Here is a 22,552-nt window from a genome sequence, read left to right as displayed (position 1 = left end):
TGCTTTCAACAAGCAGATTGAAAATGCAGGTATTTACCTGAATTAAAATTGATTTACCCATAGGTTTCTAATTGTGAAATAATGTATACTTTTTTCTTTGGTAAAAAGAAAATAGCACCCCAGGAGTTTCTATTTAAAGGTGCTCCAGGCTAAGCCCCCTTTATTCATCTCTGCTTCTCAAGGGTCTCTTCCACCCAGTCACCCACCAAAACCAAATCTGAGCTGCAGCTCATCTTCCCCATGAGGCTGGCTGAGCTGTGTCAGTGATGTGTGCTCAGCTGGCTGACAGGAGCCTTGCTCTGTGCAACTGAGGCAGTTTCTGTTTCAGTAATTTCTAAAATGAGAGGGTCTTCTGTTCAGTCCCTTCACCCTACCCACATGAGATAAAAACAAACTCATCCAGAACAGGAAACATTAATTTTCCAGCTCTTATTCAGAGAGTACATTCTCACTCTTTATTGACAGCCAAGTTAGTTGAAATGATAAACACAAGCTCACTTTAGACACAAAATCGGAACACACTCTTCCCATTATGTTATCTGTATGACCCTTCTGACACGATTTTTTTCTAAAAAAAAGCTCTAACCAGAATTGATTTACTGTAAAAAAAAGAAAAAAGGTCCCAACCCTCAAAGTCAACCAAGTGTACAAAACCCCCACAGAAGTTAAGAAAGAGCTTTTGTGTACACAAAATACACCAAGCAAATAGAGTGGAACCATACAGAGGTAAGCCAGGCACATTCTCAGAAATCCAGGAATTCCTCTGAGGAAGGCAAGGGGAGCACTCAGCTACACCAGACTCTGCATGAACCCGAGGTAGGTAACTGGGGCAGCCCCGAGGCAGCAGCAGCTCATCTGGCAGGGAACAGAACAGGCACCAACACCATCTGGGAGATGCCTGGCTCCCATTCCAAGCCTTACTGTGAGAGCATGGGGTGTTCCTGATGGCACAGATCCTTCTATTTCCAATGGCAGTATGTAAATCCCAGAAGCTTTGAAGTCTTCTTTTTTAGAAATAGTTCTGTATTGGCTTTTCCACAAGCAACATTCTGGCTGGAAGCCTGACATTCGTTGTTGCCCTGGAATTTCCCTTCCCCGTGTGAAGTAACCAACCCACCACACCCAAGTTTTTCTTGCAGACAAGATGAAATAGTCTGCATACTGCATCTCTCGAAAGGCCAAACATTGTACTCAGTCCTAGTTTGATTAAAAGCATTATTTTTCAGCATTACAAGTGCTGCAAGTCAACATAAAAATATACCTTATAAAGCAGTATTTTCACATCATTTTACAACAAAAATATTAAATTTTAATTAAATTTAGTTCCAATTAACGCATTACTTTTTATTTAAATAATATTTGTGAAAATTGAACATGGACCAGATGCTGTGGCTTTCTGCTTAAAATGTGAGTCAGAAAATGAAGAGGATCAAAACTAGAAGCCTAAAAAGAAACTCATTTCAAGATGTATTAAATGCAGAAAAAGTGCTAGTACAAAGCAGTTATGTAAATGAGATATAAAATCCAAGTGATTTTGTGAATCTTCATATTCAACCAGGTATGTAAAAAGACTTCTTGACAGCATTCATTTAAAAATACTTACGTAAACCTTCAGCTTTTAAAAATGTTATTAAAATAAGTCCTCTCACTTTCCAAAATGTCAGAATTGTAGAATTATCAAAGTTGACCTGGACTTCAAGAAAACCTTTTGACACTGTTTGCCACCACATTCTCCTGAAGAAATGGGCTGCTCATGGCTTGGACACGTGGATCGTTCACCAACCAAAAAACTGTCTGGATGGTCAGGCCCATAGTGTGGTGGGAAATGGAGTTAAATCCAGCTGGTGGCCAGCCCCAAGTGGTGCTCCCCAGGGCTCAGTTCTGGGCCCAGCTCTGTTTAATCCCTTTATCAGTGATGTGGATGAGGGGATGGAGGGCACCCTCAGCCAGCTGCAGGCACACCAGGCTGGGTGGGAGTGCTGATCTGCTGGAGGGCACAGGGCTCTGCAGAGGGATCCGGACAGGCCGGACCGATGGGCTGAGGCCGACGGTGTGAGGGTGAGCCAGGCCGAGTGCCGGGGCTGCCCTTGGGTCACAACAGCCCCGGACAGGGCACAGGCTGGGCCAGAGGGGCTGGGACCCTGCTGGGCAGAAAACGACCTGGGGGTGCTGCTGACAGCAGCTGAACATGAGCCAGCAGTGCCCAGGGGGCCAGGGAGGCCAAGGGCATCCTGGCCTGGATCAGCCATAGTGTGGCCAGCAGGACCGGGACAGGGATTGTCCCCCTGTACTGGTGAGGCCACACCTCGAGTGCTGTGTCCAGTTCTGGGCCCCCCAATGCAAAAAAGACATTGAGGGGCTGGAGCATTTCCAAGAAGGGAAATGGGGGCTGGTGGAGGGTCTGGAGCATGAGTCCTGTGAGGAGAGGCTGAGGGAGCTGGGGGTGTTCGGCCTGGAGAAAAGGAGGCTCAGGGAAGACCTCACCACTCTCTGCAACTGCCTGAAAAGAGGCTGTAGCCAGGTGGGGGTGGGTTTCTTTTTCCCAAATAACAAGGAATAGGACAAAAAGAAATGGCCTCAAGTTGCTCCAGGAGAACTTTCGACTGGATATCAGGAAACATTTCTTCACCAAAAGCATTGTCCAGTACTGGAACAGGCTGTCCAGGGAAGGGGTGGAGTCACCATCCCTGGAGGCAGTTAGAAGCCATGTAGAAGTGGCACTTTGGGACATGGCTCAGTGATGGATTTGGCAGTGCTAGGCTAATGGCTGGAGGGTTGGATCTTCAGGATCTTTTGCAACTTAAATGATTCTGATTCTAATCCACTGTCCCAAGGTCTGTTGGAGTGTCACAACTAATGTCTACAGTCACAGTGCACAAACAGGTACAGGTAATTCAGAAATATTGTGCTTGTAGTTTAACAGGGAGTTCATTTAACAAGTTTGTCTGTTAATCAGCATTTTTAGCCACAAATACACTACTTAGAAATATTTCCCTCCCATTTTGAGACTTGGCTTGGTTAATGTACTTCAAATAGGCAAGGCCTGTTCATATAATTTAAGAAGGGGAAAAAACCAACGGGCACCATAACAGACACATCTACAGCAACAGTAAAGGTAAATGTAATTTACAGAAAAGTGAAAGTATAGACTTAGATACTTCCCAGGAATGGTTTCTCATGTTTGCAAACAAAGAAACAAAAATTTTATACACCATAATTTAATACTTAGGGGTTCATATCTCTGAACACTTAAGTTATAGACTCAGAAAATAAATTCAGCAATTTTCATCTTGGAAATCTATGAGCTTAATTTCAAGATAAATACTGGCTTGTTTTGATCTATATTCTACAGTTCAAAAGTCTTCTCCAAAGGAATAAGGAAGAAGTGTCACCACTTCCAGGTCAGATACCTGCCAGATGGAGACTGGCTCAGTATAACTGAACTTTTAGACAGGAGTTTGTTATTTTTAAGGGCCTGTGAAATCTAAGAGGCACTTGAATATACAGTCATTACAGTATAAAATGTTCCCAGAGTTCTCCCAAGCTGCTTTCTATGCTTGCTGAGACCACAAAAACCGGTCACACCTTTCCAACATGGACTGAATCAGCGCTCTGCAAATAAAGCAAAGGGGACAAAAAAAAGTCAAACACTAAAAAAGCTAACAACAGAAAGAACAACAGAGCTTTGGTTTGCTTTTTAAAGAGAAGTTTGTAAAAAACATGATTGCATTTCAGAAATAACATCTTGACATCACCATTCCCACCTCTGAAAGGAAAAGGAGAGATCAGAGTCTGTACAGGTCTTACCAGGACAGATCTCTTTCAGAGAATCTCCTTCACACACACCTTTAATGTATGATTTCCTGTTTCCTCATTTTCAATTTTAAAATGCCTATATTGCAAAATACACAGTTCTTAAATAATAATAAGAAAACTTTCAGATGAGCCTAAAACCAAAGGTAAAAATGTGAAGCACTGTATCTTCTTGTAAACCAAAAAGCAAGTTTAAAGTATGGAAGAGATCCAAAAAGAATAGTGTGGATCTTCTGCTGACATCTCTTACCTCTGCCTTTTCTCAGCGATCCTCAGTATCTCACAGACACCAGTAAACCTCTCAGACAATTCTAGTGTCAAGCCACACTCCTGCAAGAGAGGCAAGGCACGATTTGGGCCAATGGCCTTGGCCAGCAACAGAGCAACATTTTCCACAGTGATGCAGTCTGGGCAGCTGGGGCCTCCATTGCTGAGAGCATTCCCATTCTGTGGGCTGTGCTGGTGGGAAGCTGTGCGGTGATTCTGTGCAAGATGCAGAACAAACTTCCATTCTTCTATAGTCTCTGGAATGGAACCTAGATGTAAAATGAGTTTGTTAACATTATTTGGAAAATGAGGATTATTCTAAGACTACTATTTAAACTATATCTGTACTTAAAAGGGAAGCTAGCTATTCTGTTTTACTCTCAAGATTTTAGGAATCTAAGCATTATCCAAGCATTATCAACAAGCAAATTAGGCACAGAAATGTACTGCCCAGATGGACTCAGTGTAAAGATTTAGTGGTGAACACACATAGCTTCACAGTAGTTCAGTATTCAAGGCTTTGGATTAAGTCAAGAGACAAAGTTTTGTTCACCTTAGGGCCAGAGTGAATTTTCTTATAAGTTCTGGCTTATGGTACCATTCTTTGCTCACTCTAACCTTTGGTTGTCTGCACATGTAGTGAGGGGGTTTTATGCTGTGCAGGAAGGCTTCCTACTCTTCTGTCTACAAACCAAGGTTAACTTTTACTCCCAGCTTTTACTGATAAACAAATCAAGATGCTTTAACTTTTAAGCATTTTCTAGCACAACTGATTTCACAAAGCACAGCATGAAGACACAAGAGTATGACACCCATTTATGTGTTTCAAATATGCTGTACTACACACGGTTAGGGCTACAAAAACACTTCAAAACATCAAAGTTCAATTCAGCTTTGGGCAAACTCCTATATAAGGGCAGTTCTACATTACAGAAGTATGTTTATACAGCTTAAGAATCACTAACCATCTTCTCCATTCAACAGGCTCAAATCATCCAAATGAACAATATTAGTAAAGGCTTCTATTCTTCTATCCAGCTCCAGACAGAGATAAAGATATCCAGGCCAAAATCTTGAATAAGAGAGTAAAGATTTCTATGAATCAAATACTCAGTTCAAACCAAAGTCAAGAACAATCACATGCTCATTAAAGTATCAGTAAAGACAAAAGCAACTAAATTTAATGAATGCCAGAAACAGAGTAGGGACATGAGGTATACCTCCCATCTGGTACATTAAATTGGACATTGAATATTCACCCTCAAAAAAAGGAAAGGTTTTTCTTTTTAAAAGAAAACTGTCCAAACAAAAAGCAGATAGGTCATTTACATTTGTATCTTCTCAGAAGAATACCTGCTAACCAGGTATCTAGAATTGCCAAGCTTTCTCCTTACCCATGTGATTTACAGATGTCAGCCATCTTCTCTTTCATAACAAAATCAGCTGGGAGTTTAATCAAGAGCAGAATGAGCTGGCTGTAGCCCCAGGTAAACAAATGTGATCGTGGCCTAGAAGATGAGAAACTCAGTTTTAAAGCATTATTGATTTTCTTCAGAACATTATGGCAGATTTATGAAAAGAGAGGAAGAGAAATGAATGAAACACCACGTGCAGTCTCAGTAGCGCAGTCATTCTAGAAGGCATTGCAAATAAAAGTTATTCAATCCTTTGGTTGTTTCTGCTGAACTTTGCAAAATGCTCCAAGGAGTCAGTGATCCAAACTTTCACACAAAATCTAACCCAAAACCAGACCTGTTAAGTCTTTCTGCTGCATTCAGGACCCTGAATGAAAACCACTTTACCTGGGATTTCCTTCCTCATCCACAGTGTTTGTCCTTTGTGGAGCATCATGAGAAACTGCCAAGCACAACCACTCCAACCGCACAGATTCCGGCTGCAGAAGAGACCTAAGGAGAAATGGCCTGGAAAACAAAGCAGACACTAGAAAAAAAATCCTACCAGTTTTAAATATAGCATAAATGGAGAAGCAGAGCTTGTGTGTGGACAAATTAACCAAAAAAAAAAAAAGGAGGGGGGTAAAATTAAATGTGGAAAAGCCCAAAATTATTTAGGTTTCTATGTCTCTATAAACTGAGGCAACCACAGAAAATCAAGTTTGCAGGTTGAGATCCCACAGATTTGGTTGGGGTTTTCTTTTTGATTTTGGTCTTTTTTTTGCTTGGAGTTTTTTTAAATGCCCTCTAGCCCTGGTACACTGAACTGCAGACATAGGAACAAAAAAAATCAATTCTATTAAAAGTATTATTTAGGAAATCCCTTTTAAAACTAGATACAAACCTAACAAAAACTCCAGTCTAGGACCAGCTACAACTGGCAGAATTACTTGAAACCTAATGCTTAAGAAAACCAAGCAGACAGATACAGAAACACAAAAATATGTCCCCAAAAGCCAAAACAAAAAGAATCTCCACACAGCTACACAATTAAGAGAGCAGACAGATTAAAACATTCCCCTCACCTTTTATCCTCTGGCTTTGATTTCACCAGACTATCTAAATATGCTAAAAAGTGAGCTGGATCATTCCTGCAAAGCTGTTTAATATCAGAAGGCAAAATAGAGGGGTGGAACTTGATCAACGGCCGAAGAGCTGTTTCCCCAAATTTTTCATAAAGCCTAGAGAAACAGAGAATAAAAACTATTTTAAGTACCAAACAGCAAAATATTATTTTCAAGATGTTCTGCAAGTTCAAGATAGTACTGAAAGGTGATAGAGTCCAGGAATCTTTATGACATGGCAAGTGAAGCAATTCCTGCCAGGAAGTTCAGAAGATTGAGAGTACAAACCTTTGAGCATGTGCCAGCAACAGTGGGCTGTCATCCCATGGCCCCAGGTCATGCAGCAGCTTCAGTATTTTCAACATATCTTCACTTTCCATTGCTAAAGCCACTGGACTGTGACAAGTTATTTCTGAAATAAATCAGTGCACAGGTTAGGAGATCTGGGCAAGTTTTTTTCCTTAAGGTGTCCTGCCCCTCCTTTCGTCCTTCTGCTGAACAACAGCTATCACTGCTTTCATAGGAAGTTCAACACCCACCTCAATCCTGATGAAATGCAGGTATTGTTCTCCAGGAACAAGTGCAGTGCAACTAAGGACAAACTGGGAATGCATACACTACTTCCCTTCTAGGGCTCTCAGAATCCAAACAGTTAAGAGATTCCCAGAAACACAAACACCAACCCTCAAAGCAAGATTCTGTTGTTTAACTGCTCTCTGCTGGAGCAGCATCAATGCTAAGGCTTTAATTCACTCTTAAAAGAAATACATAAGGCAGAAGCTGAGTGCAGAGAACAGAAAAGTTCTGTTTTCCAATATCATAATGAAGTTTTGGTTCAATAAACCTGAAGCGGCATCAAAAAGATCAGAAATTATTTCTGTGGAACAGGGAAGTGTGAAGTGATCACAAGCAACTCATCTACACAGAACCATCTACTCCATTCAGTTTTGTTCCATATTAACCACATTCCTTTACAGGCCAAATCTTCCAGTGCAAATGCTGAAGCCCTTCCTCTCCCTTCTGCCTTGTTTCTACAGACTTGTGATTCTAATTATGATACTTTTACTCTTAGAAGCTCATATGTTTGTAAATAGGCTGGGATCACAAGTGTTCCATTAACAAGGTCTATGCAACTAATAGGTTCAAAGTTGCAACTGGGAGGAGAACAATCTCTCTCCAAGGAGCCAACAATTCTTTTTTTTAAAGAAATCACATGTTATTCTGAGTTGAAAGGGACCCACAATGATCATCAAGTCCAGCTCTTAAGTGAATGGTCCATACAGGGCTTGAACCCACAATGCTGGGATTATTAGCACTATGTGCTAACCAGCTGAGCTAAGTTCTTCCTAAGGGAAGTAAGTATTTGGGGAAAAAACAATCAACCAAACAACCCAAAACCAACACAAAAACTCCCACACACCAAGCACTGCCACACTACACTGGCAGAAGAAAAATCTGAAAATCCACAGACACAATTATGAGAGTTTTCAAGGTTTTTCTTTTTATCCTCCCCAACAGTCTTATTTTCAGTTTAAGAAGTAATACAACGTTCATAATTTACCTTTCAATCCTGCAATGTATGTTTCCCATACATTAGGGCTGGTGGCACACGTGGTTATAATACACTGCTTTACTCTCTTTAAATCCAAAAGGAAGAAGTAGCTTCGCATAAACCCACAAGCCAAGGTGCCTGAAGCTGCTGGTGGCAGACTCCCCTCAGAGCTCTCCTCAGCCTCAGCACTCCCACCAGAAAAGACATGCAGCTCAAAGCACAGAGTTGTCAGCTCCACAAGATCCTTCAGAACATCAGGTTCGATGGTACATGGAGGAGACACCTGAAAGCCACAGCCCAGAGGCCCAGTCACATCAGTACCATTTTCACACATGGATTTGCCTGTACAGGTTTCATCAGTATTTTCCTTTTCAATGCAGTCTTCCAAAATACCACTCTGTTCCTTGTCTACTGGGTCTCTGTCAGCTGGAGGCACTTGCAGGTTTTCCTCCAGGACTGCCCTCTGTTCTTCAGCACACAGAGTCTTGCTTTTCTTAGCAGACAAAGCAGAATGCTCCTGGCTGAATTTTTCTTCTAGATAGACAAGCCATTCCTGTAAGACCCTTCTCATACACTGAGGTTCTAACAAAACCAGGGGATCCTGGAGCTTGGCTCTGCAGCATAAAAAAGAAGTTTGCTAAGTTTAACAATTATAAGATGCCACAAATGAAGTTTCTAATATGCTTTGTGTAACTATACTCCTACACTTGACTTGGAGTCAGTAGTTGGGTTTTTTGTGATTTTGAGTGCATCAAACAGAATTTAGGCTACTTCACACTGTCTACATTTATCTCTGCACATCTTGAGCTCCCTAGGATTTCTTTCAGAATAAATTTTTATTTGTGATTTTGATTTTTTTAAACTATGCCTGTACTTAAGACAAAGGAATAACACTAGAGGAGCTTTTAGTGAGTTTTGCTTGGTTTTAAAATGAGGTATCAAATCATTCACCAAATGAGATCCTTTCAGGTTATGTTAATAGACATTTAGAGCATCACTCTTACATGCATGTAAAATGAATGAAAAGAAAATTTTAAAAACCCAGTAATTTTTTTTCTGTCAATTTTTTTTTTCTGTCACATCTATACAGTAAAAAGTTTCTCTGCTTACATAGTTTCTGCTGTTGCAGCCTTGAGATCTCTCAGACGGTCCTCCTCAGGAAGGTGGCAGTTCTGGGGTTCTGACCTAGAAAAGCACATTCATTTCAGTCTTATCTGAAGTATTAATTTCAATAATTTAAGTGAGGATTTCCTGAAAAATTTCCCCAACATTAATTCATTTATTAAATATAAAGCTATCACTTGTAAGAAGAAACAGCTCAACAGAAATTATGGATGAACTGGGCATGAAGAGCAATAGATAATACTCTTTTTGTGGCTTTCTATTATTGCTTCTACTCCAGTTACAGTAGATTCCTGCAGGTACTGAAAAAAAACAGTACCATGCCACTGTATGAAAGTCAGTCCAAAGTGGTACATAAGCACTGGAATATGAAATTAGCTGTGTGTTCATTGCCTCATCAGCTCTAAGAAAGGACTTGGGAGAACCACTGAAACCCACCATAGGAATGAATGCAGCTGGAAAAACATAATGCCAAGTTTCTCATTCTGCTTGAAAGAGTTTCTTCCTTAGGTTGCTATCCTCAGGACATCCAGCAAATACAACTGTTCAGAAAATGTGATTTTTCACTCACTCTTTTTCTTCCTGGGGAGATGCTACTGGATTAAGAGTTAGCTCTGGCAGCTGCTCATCATCCTTTGCTTCATGCTTCCCTCTAGACTCAGGACTTATATGAAGTGTGCCAATCTTTTCTGTGGTTTTGCGTACAAAGCTGGAAACACTAAGAATCACAAGTTCAAACATTTAAAATCAGAAGTTCAGAAGAAAACAAACCAAGCACTCTCTTGATTAAAACCATCATTTCAGAGACTTTATAATCTGAAGAACTCTTGAGAAAAGAATGAGAGCAGTGATGACCAACAGGAACAAAACTTACTAAAAAGCTGCTCAAAATTCATACTCCAGCCATGATCATGTTTTCATCACAGAATAGAAACCTGAAGTATTTAACACTCCTGCTGGAGAAGCAGGATCACATACCAACATTAGGCATAGATTTTTGGCATGTATTTGTGATTTGCATGCAAATAAATGCAGATTGGCTACACTGCATTTTAAAGCTTTTAAACATAAAGCATTTTTAGGAAATTATGTCACTGTTGGTGGTAAGAAACCACTTGACAATGCTTCAAATTAATTCTTCAAATTACAAAGCTCACCAACAATGTCCTTTTCACTCAGCAGTCCCTATTCCTTCAGGTATTTTATTGAAGAGAAAGCTCAATGAACACACCAGAACTCAATTATTTCTACCACTGCCATGAAGAGAACTATGTCAATAAGATTTGGACAGAAAAATAAGCCTCCTGCTTTCTGCTCTAGAACTAAATAAACCCCCAAAACTCCAACCCAGCATTTTTCACTATAACAAGGTATAGCAAAGGTTGAAGCTTGCTGCAGAAGGCAGAAAGGATTCAAATCTAGCAAAACAATTGGATTTGAATGTATAGAAAGATTAAAGCTAAACTTTTAAAAATTAACTGTAAATATGACAGTATTTTATTTAATGATTAATTGCATGCAGTGAATACTTGAAAATGTAGCTTTCATTATTAGCAGAAACACTTATTACTAGTAAGGTCCTCAAAGCTGCTTACAGTTTAGAAAGAACTCAAAACATTGTATGTACTTCTGATGTCTATTCTGAGATCCTCACACTGCTGATAGCAGCCACAGTTCTTTGTTGCAGGACATGAATTACATACTGAAGTGATCAAGGGAAGGCTGTGCAATTTTTCAGACCATTGCCAGGCCAGAGATATTTTAGCTAAGTAATTAATATACAGCACTTCCATAAAATTAAGTTAAATATATAACAACATCACCTTTGTATTTGTACACCCACCCCCTTATCCTCCTTTTTTTTAAGAGTTTTAAAATACCAATTTATACATATGTTGTTTGTACATAAAATGGATATAGATCTAATTGAAGCACGTAAAAGCTACCATTATTTCATAAGTGTTTGGGAAACCAATTAGATTCATTGAAAAGTTCATGTGGGGCTAGGACAGACCACTTTACAAGTGTGTTTTAGCAATATCTATCTGCTTTGAATGTTTTAATGTTTGTCCCTGTGCAACATAAGAAGCCTTCCCCCTAAGATACAGGAAGGCCAAATCCCAAAACAATATTCAGTAAGTTTTCCTTTAATACAAACCACAACCAGAGTTTACAGGGTAACAGTAAACATTCCTAGACATTTAATAATTATTAACTGTTTAAATCTGAGGCTGAAGTCTTGGCTCCACCGAAGCTACAAGCAGCTCTTTGTATGTATCTTCAGTAGAGCCAAGATGAAGATTTAAACTGCCTGGCAAACCTGACTGCATCTCTGGTGCTCCAGTTCAGGTGTTACATGTCTGCAGAACAGAGTATGAACTAAACCACACAATGCTACAAATCCAGGACACAGAAGAGGGCAAGATGTAATGGATGAGTGAAGCTGCTGCATGTTTTACCTTTCTTTGACAGCTTGGAGAGAGACGAGAGGAGATGGGGAACGGAATGACAAAGGGATACTGAATGGGAGAAATGTCTCATTCCGGTCAGCCTCAACCACCACAGATGCATGAGATACGTTCTCTGACAAATGGAATTGAAATAAAAAGTCATGAAACAGTGACCCGGCAAAAAAATGGAACAGTGAAATGAACTGCAAGTCACTAATTCATTAATGAATAACCTGCTCATCATACTTTCCTTTTTAATACTCAAGAATTCATGGAGCCTGGGTTTCAAGGGCTGATTTACTACTGACTTTGAACCTAGTTAAGTCTGCTTTATTAATAGTGTTTTAGCTTTACAGCAAGAAAAATAATCATCACCAACAGTATGAAAACTATCTTCTAAAATTAGACTTACAGATCATTTAGAGGACAAAACCTTGATTTAATCCACTGAGTTATTTATTCATCTAGGAAAATTAAGTATTGTGGCATATATCAATCCACAACCAATTGTAAAGTCAGCCATGACCATGATTTCCAAAATCTAAATCACATGTGAACAGAAAGACACATAAGCCATGATTAGGGTCACCCCCTTATCTGAAAGGAATAAAAAATGTAAGTGAGCCCACAGCTCTCTGGCTTTTGGTAAAAATCAGAGGAAATAGAGACTCACTGACTACTTCCTTTTCTCTGCCATATCCCTAACAGTATTTACAATGTGTTTTGCTTAATAATTTCCTGTTACAAGCACACACATCTTGTTGACATCTTTAAGTGATGTCAACAAGAAAAAAGGGAACATTTTAAGCCAGGATTATACTACTGACTGTTACAAAGTGCAGTAACCACAGCGTTGAGAGGAAAAGATGCTGCCCTGTTACAGAAAATCTACCATCAGAATCCCTCAACAGTGCCTAAAGGTCACAACTGACTTTACAACTGGCTGTAAATAAGGCTGCTTTTGTTCATTATGCAGACTAGAAACCTAAAACTCTTTATATCTTATGTCATTGTGAGCAGGGGAACACTAAGTCCATTTCTTCCAAATACCAAATCAAATACTTGGGCTTCAAGAAGCATCTAAAACTTCTCTACTTCACAATAATCAGCAAATCATCTTTTGTGGAACACACAGAACCTTTCTATCTTGTGACATTCAAAAATTAAGTCACTTGAATTTTGACTTTTAATGTTGGGAATTATGAACTTCAGAGTTTCCTCACTTGTTTTATGTGATGTAGGTAGAGAGGCACATGTACACCTAAGTGTATCTTACCCAGCAGGACAACACTTCTGACAAGTTGACTAATTGCCAATTTCTGCACTCTCCCTCCCCAGTATGGTTTTCTCCAAAGCATCCCAAATTCTCTCCATCCTCAACTGGCATCTACTCCTTGCAAAAGCTAAAAAATAGCCTTTTTATAGGAAAGCCTCTCTATCATAGTTAGAACTAAGGCAGCTCCTCATCATCCCAGGTTTGTGCATCCCTTCCCAATCCCAACCAGAGCAGAGAACAAGACCCATTACAGTCTCCAGCTTAAGTCCAGTGACAGGCATTTGTCAGAAAATAAAAAAGCTTCCTGCATGGGCTAAATGTTAGTTATTAAATATTCTAGCACCTCTACACTAATGTTTACATGTGTAAGAGATGATCCCCTGTGCAAAGAAAACCCTGTGAGAAAGTTAAGAACATTTATCAGAATCCTTCTGTTTTCCCTGAAGAAAGGTAAGCCAGAATCCAGACTAAGAAATAATTTTCTGGAACAAATATTACAAACGGATACTGGCAACAAACAAATCTTGTTTGAAGCTCAATTGATACTGGCATAGACAGCTGAAAGAATCTTAGCACTAATGTCAGCACATATGGGGGGGGGGAAGTTGGAGTGAAGCCCATGCCTGGTAAAGCCCTCCAGACCTTTTGTTTTGTTTCACTGGGTTTTGTTTGCTCTTAAGCCCAGATTGTGTGGAGCCAGCTTTTCAACCCAATGTTTCAGGAAGGATTTTGACTGGAAGGTGGGGTGACTCTTTCAATTGATCAAATTACATGTATTAATAATGAATAACTTGAAAGTGGAAAGTAAGAGCACAGAGCCAATGCACTCGAATTGTTGTAGAATGAACAAACACATTCAACAAACATTTTCATTAAGAATCATTACCAAGTTCTAGTTGTTCATCTTCATGGTGTGCAGGAAATTCTTTAAGTCTCTCATCTTCTGAGAATGTTTGACTGTGGAGGGAACATGAGTCTTCATCGGACTGACTGCCCCTTCGACTGATAACACGGTAGATTCCAGAGTCTAAGACACTGAAGCTTTCCTGTAGACCAAGGAGGGGAGTTGGACATCATGTGAGCTGCACGTCCTTGTTCAACATTCTGCACTGAACTCAACCGACTGTACCCACACAAATAGCATTTGTAATTCAGAGCATTTCATAATTCACTGCCTGGAAAACTCCTATTTAACAGAGTACTTCTACCATATCCAGAACGGAAAAGGACACAGATGCCAGCAAGTGTGCAGTTCAGTGATTTTAAAAAGATGTGTATGCTGCAATTGCTTTCAGGAAAGGAGGCTATGGAACAACTGGTGTACCCAGTGCAAGGCAAAACCCACCTGAGCTTTACAAACCCTTTGTAGCTGCATACCCAAGAATCTGTCTTCCTGCTGGTCAGCCATACCCAGCTAGCACAATTACAGACCCCACAAAACTATTTAGTTTCAGGACCAACATACTTTTTTTTTGCCCAGGATCAGTCTACATGGTTTACTTTCACTGTGGCTAATGAAGAAAAACTTGTCTAACTCATCAATATGGTATTTACATTACCTGGCTTTTTAAACTTTCCTTTTAAACACTGTTAAAGTGAAAGCAGGAGCTGATAGTGTATGAACTATGAAATATTTTCCCTTTCTTGAAAAGCAGCTGTATATTTATTAGAAATATGCTTTGATTTTTTTTTTAGAGCTTTCTCCTTAAGGTTCTTAAAGTGCAACAATTTTCTAATAGGGCTAAGATATGTCTGAGCACTCAGACATTCATTTTAATCATATAAAACTAGTTATAACCAAGACTGTCTTTACCAAGAGTTATAACCAAGACTGTCTTTACCAAAGCATATTAAAACATTAAACAGAGCTATGCAAAAAGCCATCTTCATATCAATCTTTGTCCACATCTCAGCCATTAGCCATAAAATAATATGGGAAAGAGGCAGAGGTCTGAGCTTACAGAATGCAAGTAGTGGTGATTCACACCTCTTCACCCCACCTAGTTTTAGAATGCAGCATTATGGGCTGTAGTAGACAGGGTACATGAAATGAAAGCCTCATCTTCCAAGTGAGCAATGAGGTGACTTCAAGCCATAAAGATAAAACCTGTAGATAACATTTTTGGCACTACCAATACACATACATACATGAGATGAAATACTGCTCCTTCTACTGCTGCATGCAGAATCTAGAGGTTCCAACTTTGCAATCAGCTCTTCCAGTTGCACAATGAGGTCTTGCTGGGTTGAAGCATCCAGCTGAGACTTCAAGTGCTCCAGCTTGTCTACAGGCAAATTTTTTCTTGCCTAAAAGCACCCAGTGAAACAGAAGCATTATTATTTCTAATTCATATGTGAAAACAAAAGAAACCATACATGCAGGATGATTTTCATTCTTAAAATATAATATTTTGATGACTTTAAAAACTCCAACAAAATGAATCTCAATAACCATGAAACTTAATGCAAGGGCAGACAGGAAAGACAGTGAAGTTGTATTGCATGTTTACAAAGAGGTATTTACTTACTCTGCAAGAAACAACTGAATTTTGGAAGAGACAGGAGACCCTGGCAGCGAGGGTCCAGAATCCTCTTCTCATCAGACGCTCTACACAGCGGTCAACCAGCAGAAGGGAGAGGTGCACAACTTTGCCATTTGTATGCAGACAGAACAACTCGCTCTTGTGAACTGCAATATCCTGAATATCTGCAAAACCACACACAGGGCAGTACCTGAAGGACTGAAGTCACTAATCAACATGCCTTTCTGTCCCTGAAAAGGTGAGAGCATATTCCCACCTGACTGCAAACGAGTGAAAAGCACAAGAGGCATGGGGAAAAGAAACACTGAGGAGTGCTGACCTAGCACCTAATCACCATAAAACAGTGTCAAAACTTTCCAGAGTTGCATTTCTAGAAAATATTCAAAAAATACACTAAATTACAAAAAAAATTTCCTTTTGCTCCGAGATAAACAAATAACATCTGATAAAGATGAGAAGTACATAATGGTTAGCTTTGAAACAGAAGGAAAATATTCACTTTTAAAAAAAACCAACTTTGGCGTTCCAGGAGTTTTCAAATACCACACAAACATATGCTGTATGCAAACCCTCCACAACAAAGGTACTGCAAACAACACCAAAATGTAGGACTCTGCTTATAACCAAACACACCACTGTTTATGAGGCTTCACTCATTTATTCCCTGTATGCAATTTAGACAGGTTTTAGGGAAAAAACACCCCAGGTTTTAAACTTTCAGCAGCCAGATTATCCTTCATAGGACACTGACAATGAGCCCGAGTAAAGAGAAAAGGATGCTGCAGGTTAATCACCTGTATTTTAACTACTGTATTTTATGAGTCACTCTACACCATGTTTTTTTTCTCCAGAAGCATGTTTTCAGATCTGTGGGAGGAGGGGCTGGCTGGAAGAGGCACAGAGATGGTTAATATTCAGATAACAAGTTTTTTATAAATATTCTGCAATGTAGCTGCAGAAATTGAGCTTGAATAGCTTCCATGTTAGGCAAGGACTTCAGGAATGACCAGTGTAACAGACAATGTTACAAAGCAACATTTAAGAATCTTGAGTTTACCTTTAACTTCACTCCAGAGTAACACTTGAAGGCTTTGGGGAAGAAAAATATAAATGCCTCTTTCTGTCCAGGTCACCACACAGTGCTCACTGCAATTAAAGCACATGTTAATGAAACAACTGCCAACTGTGGTAAAAGAGATAAAATTTTAAAAAATTGTACAATATGCAGGGATCACATTGGCTTAAGCATAGCAAGCGAGATGTGAGACAGGTTTAGCATGATACTTGGGAAATTCTTACGCAAAAACCTGAAGTTGGTAATATAAATTGGGAGAACATTTAATTTTTTAAGCCTGCTTTATCAACAGGAAGCTATGCTGTCAATACTCACGTCAAATACAGCAGCTTGGGGAAAGATAAAGATTGTGGTGAGCAGCTGGAACCAGTGTAATGAGGATCCTGCCTGCAAAATAAAATTATTATCAAGTACAAGCTACATAACTACAATAACTACTTTCTAAAATTCTTAATCCTGTAAATACATGACTGGCTTGAATAAATATAGTCTCATGACAGCAGCATTCATTGTGCTCACAGACATAGCTGCAGAATCAAGGTTTTGGCATTTTTGATAATTACTGGCTACACCTCTTAGAGGAGACTGTGTTAAGATGACAACTAGTACTAACATTTGACTGAAGCAGGAGTTGGTTTAGTCTTTTCAGTCTTAAGGACATTCCAAACCAGCTTAACACTGATAACACTCATGTTTCTACCTGAGAGTAACAACAGGAAGAGGTGGTGACGAGAGCAGCTGCTTGAACTGATGTGTGCTTTGCACTTCCCCGTCAAAGTTCACCTCCCACATCCTCGAGCCAGGCCGAGCACAGTATATTAATGGCTGCTGATTCCCACTGTTTTTTCCAACAGGGAAGAAACATGATCCAAATTCTCCATCTCTCTCTTTATTACCAATCTTCCAGAACTTCTCTCTAGAGAGAAAAAAAAATATACTTGTTAAGTAAGCCAGCATTAATAAAAGCCCTAATTAATTTTATACTTTTCTTGACTAATAAAAAATACTTAATCCTAGCTGCTGAATTGGTTTTGGTGCTTCAAAAATCTGTAATGAATATTACAAAGCCTGCCCAAAGTTTATACAAGACAGGGTGCAGAAATATTCATTAGCTGAAATGAATGCTCAGATCAAAGAGGTTTTTCCCCAGCAGAACCAGTTGTTCAACCTAGTGATGGGAAGGTGGGAACATTCCCAGAAATCATTTCCAATCACATGAAAAATAAGACAGTGATTATGAATAGTCAGCATGAATTTATGGAAGGGAAATCAAGTTAACAGCCCTCTACAACAGAATGACTGGCTGGGTAGTTGAGTGGAGAGCAGCAGATGATTATCTTGATTACAGTAAAACTTTTGACACTACCCCTCCCAACATCTTCAGAAACAGACTGAGGGAGCATGGGCTAGTAAAGAGACATTGATGTCATTTCAGAAACTGTGTGTGACTCTGAAGTCCAGTATTTCAGAAATAAAATAGAACTTGCCTCTCTGTATCACATAAATAAGTGCGGGTAAGTGAAGATATGAGCAGTCTTCCATCCAAATAATCAAGCTGAACCACCCGAGAATCTACAGTGGTTATAATCTGGACAGGAAACATCACAAAAGTAGCTGCAGCCTACAGGAAAAAAAGAGAAAAGAGAAAACATGCTGGTCTTCAGTCCAAAGTAAAGACTGTTTTATTATGTTAAAATAGCAAAATTCAGAAAAGATTCATGTATGCTATGAATTCACAGCATAAGACAGAGCAGTGCCTTTCTTCTCTGTCTTTACAAAGCAAGGCTACAATGCTCAGAAGCACAGGAGTCTAAATCCTCTTTTCCCTAAAACCACTACTGAAGACTAAAGAAAAAAAAAATCATACCCCTGTAGCATCCTGATACTTCTTTATAAAGGGTTTTTTTCTGTAACATTAAGAGAGTGTTTCATTCCTGCTATTCTAAGGTTTGTGCTTTTTTCCAATTTTCCAATTCCAAACAGGTACATTGAGCTAGCAGTTTTATGGAAACAGACCAGAGGGATTAATTGATACAAAAACCAGCTTCTGCAGGAAATAGATTGGCCACAAACTCACCTTCTCCATTACCCTGCCACAAATTATCCACATACTGTGTGTCCTACCAGTGTCTCAGTTTGCATGGGTGGATGAGTAGTCTTAGACAGACTTATGAATAAGGAAACTACTGTGAAGTGCATTCAAATTTGCTGTCAGATAGTCACCATTTTTACCAGTTTAGAGTAGTTGTCCCTTCTTAGGAATATGACAAAGTGCATTATCTGAGAAATCCAAAAGTCCTGTCCCTTTAACAGGCATGAACAGACAGAGATTCCATGGGCTTTGCCCTCTTCTCCTCCCTCTCTTCCCACAGCTGACTTCCCCCCCACACCATTTATTTAAATGTAATAATGGTCTTGCTACTTATAAGTCAATTTTCCATCAAAATCTCCCATGAGGGCTAGAAAGCACCTGGACGATCACAACTATTTCCACATTCTGCTCCTTTTTACTGATTAAAAAGAAAGGACCCCAGTAGAAGTAAAAGCTGAAGAACACTCAAGGGCTAGACATCAGGCTGCTATCACTAACGGGTGTGTCCTTTGCACAAAATATAAAGCATGTAGGCTCAATGACCATCCACCGTTTATTTTATCCAATCCAGACGTTTAAGAATGACAGCATCCAGACAAAGCCAAGCAAATCAGAGTCTGGGACTGCTCTTTCTCTGACCAACAGCTGAATTGAGGCTAAAACAAACAGCTGAACCTGTAGCTGGAGTCTAAGGAATACAATAAGCTCAGAAACACCAACACCCTTAACTTTGATATTTGTAAATTCCAAGAAGTAGGAGACTGACCAGTTTTTAATTCTGAACATTTGAAAGCATTTTCAAGTTGCATTACTAAAATAGATATAATAAGGATGGGGTGTGTTCATGGGTCAGGATTTCTATGGTTGTCTCAAGAGACTGGTTCTTCACCCAATAGTTAAAGCTACCAAAACTTCGTTAGCCAGCAAGTCCTGCTCTGTTCCAAAATAAACAAAGAGATTCCACCCCCTGTGAATTAAGCTCAATCAAAGTATGCAACACTTTACCTTCCCTTGTTTAGATGTGTTAATCTTGATGGCTGATACTTTTCCCACATGATCTCCTACAAAAACTCGAAGGGCAGCTGTATCCCAGCACAGAGCTGTGACTTTCCTGCCCTTATGCTCAGAGGAAACATAAATCCGTTCTGGCTTCCCACGACGTTCCTGATTCAGCTCCCAGACTACTACAAGGCCTTGGCTACAACGAGTTAACAAGAGAATACAGGTTGAAAATAAGACTTCTAAAGTTTTATCAGTTAATAAAGATGCATTTTCCCAAAGCAAGAGGAGACCCAAGCAAAGCAGCACACCTCAGAGCTGGTTCTGTTTGAGGCTGCATGCTTTCAACAAGTGTCACACTTAATTCTGGAGAAGAATAAGTGTCCTTCTTTGCACTGCAATGTATAAGCAGCTTTGTAAGGCTACTCTTACAGTTATTACACTTGCCAGTGAGGATGTGGAAAAACATTTAAACGGATTTTAATAAATATAAGTGGAATTAACTATCAATCTCACTCTACCATGTTAATGAAAATGCTTCTTTTCATGCTAAAAGATCTCAAGGTCATTTATTACCATAATTTAACATGCATGAGCTCTGCCATAGATATTCTATTACAGAAACAACATTTAACCTAAAATGACTATTCCAGAAAAAAAAGTTAAGCAAACTGTGCAGAGAATTATCCTGTAGTGCCCTCTTCCAGTTAACCTGGTAAGTTAACTCTGAGTTCTCAGCAGCTGTCCACATCTGAAACTTGAAGAGTCTTAAAAATATTAATCCAGTGCTCAGGTTTGTGAGTAGATCACTCACCTGGTGGCAACAGCAACATAGTCTTCATCATGCAAACAACAGGCCACCCGGGAAATGGCACCTTCCTGAAAGCAAGCACAGGAGTAAGAGCAGGTGAAACTTGTTCCTGTACTGCCACTACCACTGTGCAGCCTCCATCTTCAACAGATAAACCAGATTCTGGTCAACAGATGCCACCACCCTGCTGTGATGGGGTTGGTTTTTACTGTCTGCTTGGGTTTTGTTTGCAAACACTGAGTTTACTCCAAGATGCAGCTGACAACAGCACAACAACATCAAGAGCAAGGACTGCAGTGCATTCTCTCATTTAGGAATGACAGAAATCACTCTTCTGTCCTCACACTTTTGAAAGTTGTTTTGACAGAATTAAGTGAGATGCTCCCAGCCTTAAAAAACTGGCTGCATTCATGCTACGCTGGAAGCAGCAGTGGCTCCTAGGAAATAGCATCTGACTGCACAATTAATAATCCCTGTTTCACAAACTCTTCCAGCAACAGTAAGTCAGCCTATCTTTCCTTCACTTATCCAGTTATGTCACAGTTTGAGCACTCTAACACTGGGAGTTATCCACTTGTGAGTTGCTCTAGTTTCGTATTCAAAATTTTCTTCCAATCCTTAAATATTCAGGTGACTTCGTTGTTGCTGTTAAAAAGTAAGAATTTGAAAAACAAAGGTCTGACATTCTGAAGTAATATTTTTCACAAAATATTTTTCATGAAATCTAATATACCACATACTCTGGGGATAACCTCCAGAATCACAACCTACTTTAAACACAGCAGTGCAAAACTTCACCTTCTTTGGACAACCCAGTAAGCTGAAGGCACCTATTGACTCTTAACATCAACTTGAAATACTGTTTCTTTCCTAGTCCCATTTTTGGAAATTTTCATTTAAAATGTTTATCCTTACCTTGTGAGTGAGAAAGAGCCTTTGCTTCCAACCATCCTTCTGGATAAGGTTCAGTCCTCCTCCTGAGCTGCCTAGAGCCAGCCATCGCTTTGACACATCTATACACGTGCACTGAAGGAATAAAAATCACAGCGCAAAACTGGTAAGTTCTGATCACAGCATCTTTTTCCTGCATTATTATGGTGGGTTTTTTAAAGGTTTCATTCTTTGCCAGCTGTGTGTACCACTCCTGAACCACTGGCAGTGAGGATTATTAAACAGCACTTTGCAATTGGAGCAAACAGTGAAGCTGTGTCAGGCTGTGTCACGTACCACAGCTGCACGAAGGAAACACACACAGAGTAACAGGATCCATTATCTTCACTCTTTCTTCCCAAAGTACTCCCCCCACTAAGACAGCAGGCACAAACCCCAAAAAGAGTTAGATTAATCCTGTGGCTTAATCAAATAATTAGCCAAATGGGGTCATTACTTGAATTAAAAAAAAAAAATTAAATTAAAAAAGCCATACATCACAAACTCACCTTGAGACGACTGGAATCCAACCTGAGTGCAGAAAGCAATGGATCCAAACATTCCAACTCTGCCAAGACATGGTTGTAAGAGTCTGGGATTACTGGCACAGAGGCCATAGATGCACACGACTAGTGCTGCTCACTCATGGGTGCGTTACAGCTTCAGCTTTTAGCTGTACCTGCCAAAAATAAAGTTATCAATTAGTTCACTTGTTAGTATTTGAGCTGCTGTTCTGTGCTTAAAGAAACACCAAGTGTTTTCCTACTCAAAAGCCATCAGGTTTCAGCTCACCAAAAAGAGGCCCAAAGGCTGGAAAGCAAGACTCCTGCTCCATTTATTAGAAGTTTTTGTTCCAGTTCATTTCTGAAAACTTAACCTATCAGATAATCCACCTGGAAATATTTAAACTGTAGTTATATTTACATCTGTCTGTGAAACGAGTTAACATGTACCTACAGAAAACACCTTGTTTTCTGGAAAAATTCACTTTTCCCTAGAGCATACACCCTTGATTTGAAACTAACTTTCTCAAGGAAAGCATTTAGCATTGGCATTTTATAACTACATAATATTCTCCCCCAAAAATAAATTTAAGGAGCATTA

The 22,552-nt window shown here is 39.6% G+C and overlaps 1 protein-coding gene across 1 annotated transcript; it reads right to left on the bottom strand.

Moving 5' to 3' along the window:
• Positions 1-414: 414 nt before the first annotated feature.
• On the bottom strand, positions 415-22,127 carry HPS5 (HPS5 biogenesis of lysosomal organelles complex 2 subunit 2). The gene is made up of 22 exons (XM_064425350.1): positions 21,958-22,127; positions 21,434-21,544; positions 20,522-20,586; positions 19,714-19,906; positions 18,100-18,237; positions 17,317-17,528; positions 16,932-17,003; positions 16,599-16,687; positions 15,527-15,705; positions 15,147-15,305; positions 13,885-14,044; positions 11,732-11,855; positions 9,844-9,990; positions 9,261-9,335; positions 8,160-8,764; positions 6,887-7,010; positions 6,560-6,715; positions 5,883-6,002; positions 5,475-5,588; positions 5,046-5,152; positions 4,064-4,349; positions 415-3,612 (listed from the first exon to the last, which is right to left on the bottom strand). The coding sequence occupies exons 1-22, from the start codon at positions 22,063-22,065 to the stop codon at positions 3,552-3,554; spliced, it is 3,405 nt and encodes a 1,134-aa protein (XP_064281420.1). The 5' UTR covers positions 22,066-22,127; the 3' UTR covers positions 415-3,551.
• Positions 22,128-22,552: the final 425 nt, after the last annotated feature.

This window comes from Passer domesticus, chromosome 6 (assembly GCF_036417665.1).
Source record: "Passer domesticus isolate bPasDom1 chromosome 6, bPasDom1.hap1, whole genome shotgun sequence".
NCBI lineage: Eukaryota > Metazoa > Chordata > Aves > Passeriformes > Passeridae > Passer > Passer domesticus.
The sequence above is the reverse complement of the archived record's forward strand: the minus strand, read 5'-3'. Positions and strand labels throughout refer to the sequence as shown.